The 13484-nt window shown below is 41.1% G+C and overlaps 1 protein-coding gene across 3 annotated transcripts in view; it reads right to left on the bottom strand.

Moving 5' to 3' along the window:
• Positions 1 to 7121, bottom strand: part of MON2 (MON2 homolog, regulator of endosome-to-Golgi trafficking) — a 66566-nt gene extending 59445 nt beyond the window's left edge. For 2 of the 3 annotated variants that reach the window (XM_009095050.4, XM_018919671.3), the window contains exon 1: positions 6855 to 7120. In XM_009095050.4, coding sequence (XP_009093298.2) covers positions 6855 to 6965 — 111 coding nt within the window. In that variant the 5' untranslated portion in view covers positions 6966 to 7120. Of the gene's footprint in view, positions 1 to 6854 lie in introns of all 3 variants that reach the window. The other variant, XM_050988036.1, reaches the window with a different exon arrangement.
• Positions 7122 to 13484: the final 6363 nt, after the last annotated feature.

The following is a 13484-nucleotide window of genomic DNA, read 5'->3' as shown; positions in this document are numbered from 1 at the left end:
CTGGAGTCGCCAAGGATTTCCAACTTCTGCTACAAGTTTCCTGTATAATATTCAAGAAGCCATGGGAGGCAGATGGTAATTAAATCAGAGATTAATATGCACAAATTTAAATATTTAGACTCCCATTACAATGGAGATTGGCTCTCCTGAATGCCCCTTAATTCTTAAAGCCTCTCCTTAAGCTAATTCAGCTGACCCACTAGCAGGGGCTCAATGCAGAGGTCAAAGCTTAGGCCTCTGTATCCAAGACAACTACACGCAGACAGCAGAAAACCCAAGCTCTTCTGGACCAGAGGCTGGAAGCCAAGGAAGAAACATTATTGTATCTCAAGAGGCAATGCAGAACACCTAGTGTGTAGGTGTTCTGCATAAACAGTGAAGCTCAGACACATCAGGCAACTTTATCCTGCATTGAAAAGTGTAACTTGGAAAGCAGAAAGACAGACTGATATATTGAAACTTTTAATAATTTTATTGATTCATTAAATTTCAAGGCATTACATGATGAAGAAACTTGACCTGTGTGCCTTATGTGAATCACTTCAGAACACCTGACATTTCTATTCATAGACTAAAATGATCACATGAAACTTATGATCTACAATGGACCATGAAGCTTAGAACACATCTGAATAGATGTTTTGCCCTATAAATGTAAGAATTTACTTTTAAAAACATAATTTTGAAAATATACTACTGCCTAAAGGTCAATATTAAATAAAAACCACTGCAAAATTAATGAACTCCAAACATGAAGCTAGCAGACACAGCAAATGGTAAAGATCAGAAATTATAAAAGAAACTAAAAGAGATATTAGGGATTACTGGTTTCAAGTTACCAGCTCAGCTATGGGCCGGCAACTCAAGAATGCTACAAAGTAATCTCCAGTCACACGCACAAAACACATGCTTCAGTGCAAGCTGCCTAAGTATGACTACATACATTTTACAGAGCATTGTTTCTCTATTTCAAAAGAACCCTTAAAATATTAGTCAAGTGAATACCCATTATAAAAAACAACAAACAAAAAAAACCCTCTAGTTTTCACCCTTTTAGTGTTGTGAAGACCTGAAAATAAAGCAACATGGAAAGTCCAGTGTAAGTTGAATTCCCTGTGGGCTATAGTGTCAGAATTACTTAAACCATTTTATTCAAAAAATAAAGCAGGAAACCCCAAAACTTGGTTACTCCTACAGAAAATGGTCTATGTCTTCTTTCCTAGGTTCATTTGGCTCATCCTTTTACCACTAAGTAGCATGAATGCAGAGCACTCAGAAACTATTCAATGCTAGAAGTACATCAAGTGACTCAGATGCTCATATCACAAGATAGCTCAGTATGTAATTTTCTTTCTTAGCCTTCTGCAATATGTCCACTGCACTATATTCAACAAAATTTCTGAAATATTATTACCATTACAGAACAAACAGCTAACAAATATTCACACATTTTAGCTGTTCCTTCCAGTTGCATTAGGAGTCCTAATGATCACTTTGACATTATATACTAAATTAACTGATCTTTATCTTTTTAATGAGTGTTTACCTTTAACAATACATCCTCATGTTTAGTTTCACACAGCTACCCAACGACATCAGAGGTTCTCTAAAAAGGACAAGCTTCCCAATTACATTAGCTTTAAAATGTGTTTGGCATATAATTCCTAAACAAGAATGATTTAACCCAGGGGACTGAACTGTCATGTATGCCAATCAATGCAAACAAGACTGGACTCCAAAGGAAGAAATGTAGCATAATGCATGTCTTCACACAACACAACACACAGCTTCTCAGTAAGGGCAAATCTTATCTCTTGCCTCAGGCTAGTCCACACCACATATACTGTAATTAAATAATTTAAAGTTTGCTTTGTCCAGAAGTCACTCAAATCCTACCTTTTTAACTTTTGCCCTATGAGCTTTGTAAGGTTACTTGCCTGCAAGAAGAGTTACTTATAAAAGAAGAAAAAATAAGATTGCAAAATTGGATTCTATTCTTTTTCCTAGATACAACAAATTACAATACAGTTTCAAAAAGATGTCTATGTGCCAAAGGTGCACAACTCACTAAGGAGCTAAGTAAAAGCAATGCTGCTCATTCAAACAAGGATCGGGTAAAGAAACAGCGCAGTGAGGCTACCAAAAGCTTTCTTCTAAGAGACTCAAGAGAGCACTTCTACTGACCAAAATATTCAAAGCTAATTCTGTGATGCTCTTCCAGTAGAGGCAAGTCAAATACAGCTTCTTTTCCAGCCCTATTACAGCAACAAACACCCTAAAACATACAGGCACCTGCAACCCATTACACAACTGCCAAGAAAAGGGCATGCCCTGGCCCAGGCCAAGCTGATCCTCCCAAGGGATGATGCAGTAGTCCCTGTCTGCCCCAACACTGCCAGCCCTTTGCTTTCCCCTCTCCTACCAGAACAGATGTGCCTGAAGCTGTGCAGGGAGCTGGATAAGAGTTATTTTTTGGTGGTATTTTTCTAAACTCACTTTGCTTTTACTGAGGTTTAAAAGGAAAGAAAAAACCTGAGACAACACAGAGACTACAAGCCTACAATCAAGCTGTGACTGCTTGATTGCAACTGTGTAAACAACAAAGACTTACATACAACTGGAATTCAGGCTGCAAGAAACTTTTGGGTATACTTATTTCTCATTTTAACTCCATTACTTCTGCCAATCATAAGTATTTCCCCCTTGTATTTCTAAGTTTTTAATGCAGTGGAATTATCTAACCACATCAGATGCAGTTTGCTGAGCAGTATTTTCATTCTGTAATAAGAAACAGCAGGTAAACCTATTGAGGACACTAAACCATTTTCAAATCAGTGATAAGAGAAAATTCTTCAGTCCACTGAGGAGAGCACCACCAGCTTTCCACAAATGCACCACACAATACCAAAACTCCAGTCACTAGCAGGTCAAAACAGTTTATAAGGCTCTGTGTGTGCAGTATGCAATTCAGTGCAGCATAGGCAGCATTGCAATACTCTCTAGTACAGAGCAAACCTCAGAGCCCACTGTATTAAAAATTACGTGTTAATGACCAAGTAGTATTGTTTTCTAGGAGAAACACCAGATTATTTGAGGTAACATCAACAGGACTGATGCCTGTACCAAAGACTGTTTCATCCTCTGTAATTTCAAACTTCAAAATACAGTGTTTTATTTATACTTCCCTTAGAGCTTCTATCCCATCCATGGCTGGCATCTACTTTTCTAATTAGGCAACAGAAACACATCATGAAAATACAAACACATTTTTCAGCAATGTCATTATTTGCATGTCTGCCAGTATAAACAGATTTGGCATATCAGAGACATGATCACCATATCACTTCTTGGTCACAGTGTACAGCATTCATGCCTAGTACACTTCTGTAGTCAGTGCTGATCTGAGGAAGTATCAAACATAAAAAACATCTAGCAACAAAGAGAAATGGCTTCAACTGTAATAAGAACTGGTATTCCTCATACCCTTAAGAAAAATAAGTCTGTTAAGTTATTTAAACCCCAAACATTGTCAGCAATACAATTTCAGGTTCTTTCTGCAGGTCCTATTTTTAAAGCCTTAAATGGCATAACCTAGGAAAATCGTACTTGGGTATTATTTGTTAACATAGAGCACAGACAACATACGGATACTATGGAGTCAACATCCTGTTATTTCTCAGTTAAAAGCTCTAAGGGGAAGGAAGTTGGCCATATTTGTGTCCCAAGTTTAACACTGGGAGTAACTCACTAATTTCAACGTTTTTTAACAGGTTATGGAAGTCAGCAAAAACCTCAGACTCCACAGCTGTGAGTTACTGGTCTTACAACTACACAATTTTCACATAAACGCAACCTACTGAGAAAACCTTACAGACTCAGAGTAACAGAAAAAATTAAATTAAAGTCCTCAAAACATCAAAGAGTTCAAGTTCCATTTTCAATAAGGTTTCATTAAGAACTCACTTTCTGAGGATAAGATCTACATCCCTTGGTTGGTTGTCCCCTTCTCTTCTGCATACAAACCCCACCCTCACCCTCCTCCAAAAAAAAAAACTCCAGTAAACTTCTTCAGCTGCATCATATACATGCCTGCTCAAAGAATCATTTAATATTGTTTTGGTGTCTCTGAACCTAAGAGATACTGCATAATTCTGTAATAACATATGCCTTAGAAAGGTGTTTAAAGAGTGAAAACTAAACCCCTTTTAATAAAACAGGCTCTATTTTTCTGATCATACAACTGGTCTAAATCCTTACAGTATTGGTTAAAGAATTTATTGAGGTTAGTCATCTGAGCAACAAGAAGAGCTGAGAAGTACATTAGTATTTTTATCACAGCAAACATATCAGCTAAATTCACTTTGTACAATTTTAATACTATTAATATAAAAACAAAACAAGAAAACCAGAACAGAGAATCCATTTTAGAAGTGGCTGAAGATAACAACTGTGAGCAAAATCTTTGACTATGTCAGACACTAGAAAGATTATGAGAAGCAGTTTACCTTTATAAAGTACCAATCAAATCTAACAACTATGATATACATCTCATAACTATTAATTTGGGACTAGGAGTTTAACAATAGTTTTATCCCAGTGCAGTAAGCTCATTAAGTGATGTGAAAGCATACACACCAACTGCAATACAAACTCATAAATTACAGTTCATGTGGGAGAGTTTAGTTACACTGAGTGTTAAAAAGTGAGCTCGTAAGTAGTATGAATTTGTTTTTAAAAGCCAGTTTTTTAAACATGGTTTAAAAAACTGGTGCTGTCTCAAGCCAGTAAGAAGAATATGCCATTCCTCTGTTCATTCTAATCAAATCTAATCACAATTAGACCAAAAGTATGCAATTAAAATATCTCTTTAAGCAGCTGAGATTTGACAAAAAAAGAGGACAACCATTTTCTTTAAAACTAGAACAAAAAAAGGGCTTCCAGAAGTGAGGAAGTAAGATCATTTCCTGCAACTTTATCATACATCCTACTGTAAGACTGCTTTCATCTCAGAGTTTCTGTAAGAGCACACAACTCCCAGCAGAAAGTCCCACCTCCTTATAAAAATCTTAACATCTTCCAGTACTATTCCAATAAACCTATCCAAATCCCAAATAATTGTGGAAAAGTTTGTTTAGTGCTTTTAATGAAGAAAGCTATACAAATTGCTGTGAATTTAAAGCAAACAACACAAAGGTTGAGCTTACACAAGAATATGATAAACGTGCTAAACAAGTATGAAGTACATGCAGTAGTTACTGCAATATTCAGCCATGGCAAACTTAATGAAGCATTACTAAAAATACTAGCTTATGAATGACACTGCCCAACTCCTTTGTAGATCTCAAGGAAAATAAATATTAACACAGTGGGGAAACTTGTTCAGAGACTAAACAAGAGTCACACAGTCATACACAGAAGGGAGTGCAAGCAGCACTCCCATCTCCCTCCAAACACACAGAAATTTCTGTTCTACTGACTACAGCTTTTTCTTATTTACATGTGACCACACAATTCGTCTGGACTGATCACAACTTTTTCCTTCTCTCGTTTTTCTGTGACGACAGAAAATTTCACAAACACACTAGCTTTCCTCTGCAAACTAAAATAGTACACAACATGCTCTGCTACAGTGTGTCACTTCATGTCTACCAAAACAAGCAGTCATTAGCTTCAATTCAGATGTTAAAGTGTATATTACTTCGTACAACATTAAATATGATATCACTTAATTGGAACTTAAGTCACATAACACATGCAATGCCTTTCTTATATGCTTCTGGGTCTGCATCTTAATTGTTTAGGATTTTTCCTCCCGCTAGTTCATAGAAAAACTTTTTAAACGGCAAGCAGCAAACTGCTGATAGGGAAAAAGTCAAACTGACTGTATAAAAACAAGGGAAAAACATATGGTTAAAAAGTATATTTTCAGTTAGCAAAAAAAAATTTGGATTCTTCTTCAATTAAAATAATCCTGCTCACCGAGATTACTGACGTCTCAGGCTGCACAGCATAAACTCAGGTTTCAAAAGCAAAATACACAGCCCTACTGTAATGAGTATATTAAAGGGTTTCTTAAGTAGAGAGAAGAAAAAAGTAACCCAAACTTCTGTGTCTCCCAAGCTTCCTCGGTCGTTCCCACACCGCTGGAAAGCCACACAACCCCAAAACGACGCATGCAGCGATGAGGAGAGACCGTCAGAGCTCGCACCGGCAGTCACGGGTGTGCAGTGGTGAGGAACAAGGCACGCCGGCCCGGGCAGCACAGCCTTCGAGAGAGGGGCAAGGCACAGACCCGAGGGGAGACCTGCGGGGCCGCTGGCTCCCACCGCAGCCGCAGGGCCGGCCGGGGCTGAGCGCGGCCCTCCTCGGCCTCAGCCGGCCCGGCGGGCTCCCCGCTCGCTCGGGGCGGCCAAGCCCCAGCGCCGAGCTCGCCTCCGGCGACTTTCGCTCGCTCTGTGGTGCCGAGACAGCCAAGCCGAACTTTGTGTCTTCCCCCCGAAGGCGCCGAGGGGCCGCCCCCGCTTCGCCCGTCAACAGACGGTCTGTCCGCCAGCCCCGCGTCCCGAGGGGCACAGCCCGGCCCACGGCCCCCGCCTCGGCAGCGCACTGACAACAACAGCCAGAGAACACGCGACAGGCACAGCCACACCTGGGCACAGCCACGGCTATGCACAGCCCGCGGCCGTGGAGGTCGCAGCTCACCGGGAACGGCACCGGGCTGGGTACCGGAGCACGGGCTCGCCGGCAGCTCCGCTCCGGCCCGGCCCCGGGGCCATAGAGGCCCCTCCGGAACGGCGTCCACAGCCCGGCTCAGCCCAGCATGGCCCGGCTTGATTCGGCTCAGCACCACTCACCTCCTTGACGGGGGGGAATTTTTTCCGGCACTCCAGGCTCAAGGCCCGCAGGTCTCCCTGCATGTTTTCCAGCAGCTTCTTCACGGCTTCGGGGCTGCTGGTCCCGGCCATGGCGCCGCCGGGCCGGCCCCGGGCCGGGCGCTGTTCCGAGCGGGCAGAGGCAGCGCCGGTCGCACCGCGGCCCCGGCCGACACGTCTGCGCCCCGCACCGGAACCCTCCGGCCCCGGCCGCGTCCCCTCCCCGCACCGCGTCCCCCCCGCTCCCACAATCCCGGGCGCCGGCAGCTTCCGCACACACGGCCGGGGGCGGGGAGAGCGGCGGCCGCCGGCAGGGAGGGAGGGACGGAGGGAGGCGCACCCGGACCCGTCCTGCCGGGTTGGGCCGGGCGCGGCCCGGGGAGCAGGGCTCTTTCCTCGGGGTCCTTTCCCCGCAGTGTCACTGGGTCGGCTTGAAGGGGCAGGCGAGGCGCTGGGACATGGGCCGAGGCGGGGGGAGCTGCCGTGGGGAGGGGACAAACTGCGGCGTTCGCGAAGGGTCACTGAGGAAGGAGGTGGCGAAGCTCTTTGGGCTTCAGCAGCCACCAGCCCGAGCGGCTGCAGGGCTGTAGGGGTCGGTCCCCTCTGGCCAAGTCCGTCTGTCAGGAACGTTTGATTGAAAAAAGCAGAAAGCGAGGTATACTGTTTTTCTTTTGAATCCTGAAGTTCTTGCTTTCTTTCCAATGCGAGCGAGTGTGCACTGAAAGAGATTGCCCGGAGAGTTTGCGGAGTCTCCCTCGCTGAGAGATTCAAGAACCGTCTGGATACAATCCTATGCCATGTGTTCTGGGGTGACCCCGCCTGAGCACGGAGATTGGACGAAGTGACCCAAAGTGGTCCCTTCCAGCCTTGCCCATTATTCTGTGGTTCTTCAGCAAGAGTGATGCTTTGTGCCCTCCTTGGCCCGTGTGCGTACGCAGCGCGCCGTGCTCTCCTCTAAGCGAAGCGAGGGTGAACCTTTCATTGAGAGGCTTTAAGATAAATACACGCAGGGAAAAAACGAGAAATGGTTGGGTCCCAGGTACCTTCCATGCCACCAGCAGTGTCCCTTAGAATTCCATACCAGTAATTTTTAACCCATTTCTAAAGCTGACTCCTGAACAACTAGCACACACTCTTCAGTATCTTTTGCTTGTAATGCAGGAGAGCTTAGGCCTTATGGTTGCCTGGGGGCTTCGTTCTGGAGGATACCATTCATCATTCACCATAACAATTAACATTTCACAGAGATTTTGGTCCAACCTGGGAGACTTGAATGGAAAATTAAGAAGAGGCCAAATAAAGGACAAATTTTAACTGCCATTCAATATAAAAAATTTTAAGTAACAGCTTTTCTTCAGACTTTCCTGAAAGTGTTCAGTCTTACTCGGACAATGTTCTAATATTTTGAGGTTTTTGTCTCGTAATGAAAAAGTAAAACGATTTCATAAATTTGAGCATTCCTACTTGTATGTTGAGATAATTTACTGGGAGAACCATTGCAAATGATATAGTAAACAGGCTCCCACTGGCACAGCATTGACTGTACCTGTGTACATAAATCTTTAGGGTTGCTTTCTGAAGCAAAGAGTGCAGACTTGTTTTCTAAGTAATTTGTTATTTTAAGATCTTTATTTTTGTGTTGTTTTCAATATAATGGCTGTTAGCATGGCAGAACTGGATACATGGATGTGAGTTTTTAAAACTGTGTGTAATGCTGCTGCATTGAATTAGATAGTCAAGCTTTATGTGCCTTTAGACAAGTAAAAATTAGTTAGGGTTTCACCCCTGTGTCCAGTAAAAGCAAACATGATTCTATAACATTGTTATATTTTCAAAGTGCATTGGTTTGTTTATTCGTAAAAGCTTCAATTTTTCTATGCTTACTTAAAAACAAACCAGCAACAAAAGAACAAGACTATTGTCTTCAGTAGAACAATTTATGTGCTTAACCAAAAAGCATTTTCCTAAGGATTTTCCCATCTTAGTGCATCTGCTCTGGGCTTCAGGCCTCATGCAATTCACACACCAGTCCAAATACCTTAATAAGAAACATGAATGATTAGCTGGGAGAATTAATTAATTAATTATTGGCTATGCACATGTATTTCTTAGGTAAGCTTTAATGATTGTTGTTTAGATTTTTCCACAGATTTACTGTATAGTAAGCCATGGACACGTTGCTATTCCCTGAATCTACTTGTCTGCTTGTTTGCACATTTGATATCACTTACATTGATCATACATATCTTTTCAACTACCAGCTTAGACACTCAGTCTGCTCAGCATTGCCAGCCAAATACTGCCACATTGTTAATGAATTTGGAAATTAATCTTACAGTTTGTAGAATTCTTTTAGTTGTAGAATTGAAAACTCTTTGGGATCTGCTGAATACCAGAATTGGGAACATGTGCCTGAATCTCAGACATGTCTCTTAAACAACAAGGTCATCTTTCTTATCATTTTGATATATGCCTTTTGTAAATGCAGAGATTTATCAGTTAATCTAAATCAGTGCAGTTAAACTGTTTAAACTAGCCAGGATCCTTTTAAGTGACACTGATTTGATCGTGAATCTGACTTCTGCAGTTGCATTTCATTGCAATATATTCTCTTGCATGCAGTCCTAACCCTCAGCAGAAATGCTTGCCAGTCTTTTGTGCACTTCGATACCCTGGTTACAATTCAAGTCACTTTTGATTCAGAAGGTGGCGCAGCATTTGTGGACATTTCTGAGGGCACATTTTTGACCAGCAAGTTAAGAATGCTAGTTAGCTGTTAGGCTGACTTAATCAGGAATAGTACATTTGCCTTCTTCTCAGGCACATCTCTGAGCTTTTAAGCTAACTTTGTGTTGCACTGCAATTATTATGACGTGGTTTGCTCTGTTATTAAATTATATGTTATTTTGTGATGGGCAGTGGGTGATTGAAATAATTCCCTGTAGCTTTATGGCCCTAATTAGCAACAAAAATGCTCATGAGACCTATTGTGACTCATTAAGTTACCTCCTGTTCATTCCAAATGATGCACATCAGTCCTTTTAATTGGATTAAACATGGGATAGCATTCAACTGTATTAATTTCAGGTGTTTAGTCCTAGTTATAGCCTATCCTGGTAGATGTATGCAGATGCAGGCTTTGTATATGAGAACAGGGTTCTGTCATCATGCTGTACAGAGGCAAAACTATCAGATTTCATTCACTGTGGCAATGAATTGGTTTCATCGTTATGGGAAGAGCTGGGAGTTCACTCTGAGTTCACTTTACCAACCTTCCTGTATACTTCTGTAAGTAGTGACAGTACTAAACTAACTTCAGGAGATGAAAAAACAATTGTGTGGAAAAGTGAAGGTGTTTGCAGACGTCTCTGGTGATTTTTTGTCCTGCAGAGTTAAGAATCACCATGGAGAAAATTTTGTCTCAGATTGACCATAGATACTGACATCAAAAGACAAAGTTAAATTTTAAATTAAAAGACAGTGAGAGATGGATTAATACCAAATATGTCCTCTAGCCTTTTTTAAAAACTATGCATTGTATTGGTCTGTATAAGCACAAAGAAGCTCTTTACTATGTGAACACTTCAGTAGCTCCTTAAGTTAAGACCAAAGAAGTGGGCCAAGAGAGTACTTGTTGTGACACAAATGGGTTAAAAGAAGTAATAAACTTCCCCCTAGTATATGGTATTCTTCAGGGTTTTTTTTACAGAATAGAAATGAAGTCCTTGTTCCTTTAGGCTGTGGCTGTGCAAGGAAGTTAGATCTACCAGCAAACTGAACAGTGTGTTTCCCAGTGCAAACTCCTCATTAATTTAGCCTGTGTTCCTTTCTGCATAGATGTGAGCATATGTTTACATGTTAGTACCCATTTTTTTGTATGCTTACAGTTAATACACATTTTATTTCATTTGGTCAACTAAAAAAGCAATTCCAGCTGCTCTCTGGGTTCATCCTCTTTGCCGTTAGCAAACCATTGGTAATTATGTCACGTTTTGTTTAGGGTCACTTACAGCAGTGTTAAGCAGCAATGCCCAAAGTGTCAGACCTGTGATGTGTACTAGGTAATCGGCAGTGATTTCCTGTTGAGTGCGCAACTCCAGGGCCTACACACAAATCTCTTGACCAGAGGTTTAGATGCTTCCAAGACTCTCATGTAACCAGCCAGCAAAGCTGCTTTTCCAAATTCTCCTGATTGAATCTTGTCCAAACAGATTCTCAAAGCAGTGGGAGTTTATTTTGTTGTTGTTTTTTTTTAATTGGCCTTTCGTGTGCTGGTAATTGAATCAGCTGAACCTGGTAACACCTTTTGTGAGAAAGAACTGCTGTCCAACGCTTGAATTAATTTATTGCTGTGTTATAGCTGGCAAGGTAACAACAGACCAATAGAGACGTGGTAATCACAAAATACTATCAGCATCTCCCATGCCCTTTGTACTTTCCAGTTCACACGGAAAGTATGTGGCTGGCCTGGGAAAGAAACATTACTCTGTGCTTTAAACTGAATTTGTTTTTCATTACCTTACACAAATAACAGAAATAATATCTGTTCATCTGTGACTTTCCTGCATGATGTGTAATGCAGCCCATTCATTATACTTTTTTTTTTGTCAAGTGTAGAAAAAAAGAGAAACAGAGGTGGAGATGCTACTTGACTTACATAGAAAAACCCAACACTGACCATCCTTACCACCTTAACATTCTGTCTCCTCACACATGGATGTGCTCTTGGCTACCTGCTGGCTAGAGCATAGGAAATTCCAGGTCTGAATACTCACTGTTCCACCTGAGAGCCAAGCCCTGCAGCAATTAAACAGATCATTAAGTGGGATGTAAAACTTGTTCAGCCAGTCCAAAACCTTATTTCCCTTTGACAGCATGATCATCAATAGATTCCTATGGCTGTTTATTTCTAAGGGCCTTGCTTCCCTGCTGGAGTCATAACTAAACCATGCCATGATCTAAGAACATTTGATAAACAATAGAATTATAAAATTAGAAGTTAACATGTACTAAGTATTGATAGATTCTTTACCAAATGGCTCTACTCCTGACCCACTTAGCCACACTTTGTCATGGGTGATACAAATGTCTGGTGGGCTTGAATGTCTTAGTTTGTTGGAGGCAAGATCACAGAAAGCCAGAACCAGCCTTACCAACGGTAGAATGTCAAAGAAATTGACACTTCATTGTCCTGTGATGAGCAGCTGAGGGAGCTGGGGTTCTTTAGCCTGGAGGAGGCTCAGGCGTCACTCACTGTCTACAACTACCTGAAAGGAGGTTTTAGCCAGGTGGGGGTCAGCCTCTTCTCCCAGGCAGCTTGTGACAGGATAAGAGGACATAGTCTTAAGTTGTGCCAGGGGAGGTTTAGGTTTGACATCAGGAAGAATTTCTTCACAAGAAAGGGTGATTAGACATTGGAATGGGCTGCCCAGAGAGGTGACGCAGTCCCTGTCCCTGGAGGTGTTTAGGGAAAGACTGGACATGGCATTTAATGCCATGATCTAGTTTATATGGTGCTGTCTTTTCCAATCTCATTGATTCTGTGAATCATTTTTTCCCCCTTCAGGACATTTCAAACCTTCCTTTGTAAACTAGTTCCTAAAAATTATTAGGAACTCAGTTCCCGATCCTTATAATGTGTTGGAATCACCTCTAGACTGTTTCTACTGGTTTACCATTATCTTTCACTATGAAGTTAAATCCATTGCTAGAAACCAAATTTATTTTTGTTGTATCTCTGCAAGACAAACCACCACTATCAAAGATTTTAATTTCTGGTTGCCTGTTAATGACTTTTGCAGTAGTTGCTCTTTTTAACCATAGGACACTGCTCCTTTTTGAAATCCTTTACCACCTCCTTAGTAGTATCCTACAGCTACTTTCTCATTACATTTCTTTTTTCTATTCACGCAGAATAGGCTTGTACATACTTTAGGCTTGTCTTTGTGTGATTCATTGTTTTTACATACATTCACAGTTCTGCACTATTTCTTCCTCTCTGATATTACAGAAATAATGTGCATCATATAAATGAGCTTCCTAAATTACAATTTCCAACTGACTGTGATATATACCAAACAGAATTTCAAAGATTACATAGAGGATAGAATAATACTTCCCATATTAAGTAGTACCACAGCCTTCTTTGATTTATCTTTTAATCTGCGCTGCCTTATCTCAAAAATATTATGTTAATAGCTACGGTTAAATTTTCTGAAGACATCTGCTAAGACATTATTTCCTATACCTAAAATCAATATGTTATTTGTATTTGCTTTTAATAGATATAGATGATACAGAATCAGTAATTACTGTCCCTTGTGTTGGCAGACTTTCTTCTCAGGCAAAAGACACATTTATACAATACCCAGAGCATAATATGTATTTTAGAACGTTGACAGATGTTGAAAACAAGCACAGCTCATCTGAAGTCTTTCCAGACATCATTCATTGTGTTGTGGAAAATGCCTTTATGCCTCCAGAGCTGGTTGCAGACCTCTTACCAATTGCACCATATGTAGGTTTTATTTTCATTTTTAAGGAATTACTAATTTTTCAACAGGGGCATGTCTGAATGGGTCACTGTGTTTTAACAGAAATTGTCCTGGAGAG

Source organism: Serinus canaria, chromosome 1A, assembly GCF_022539315.1.
Source record: "Serinus canaria isolate serCan28SL12 chromosome 1A, serCan2020, whole genome shotgun sequence".
NCBI lineage: Eukaryota > Metazoa > Chordata > Aves > Passeriformes > Fringillidae > Serinus > Serinus canaria.
This window is presented reverse-complemented; position numbering and strand designations above follow the sequence as displayed.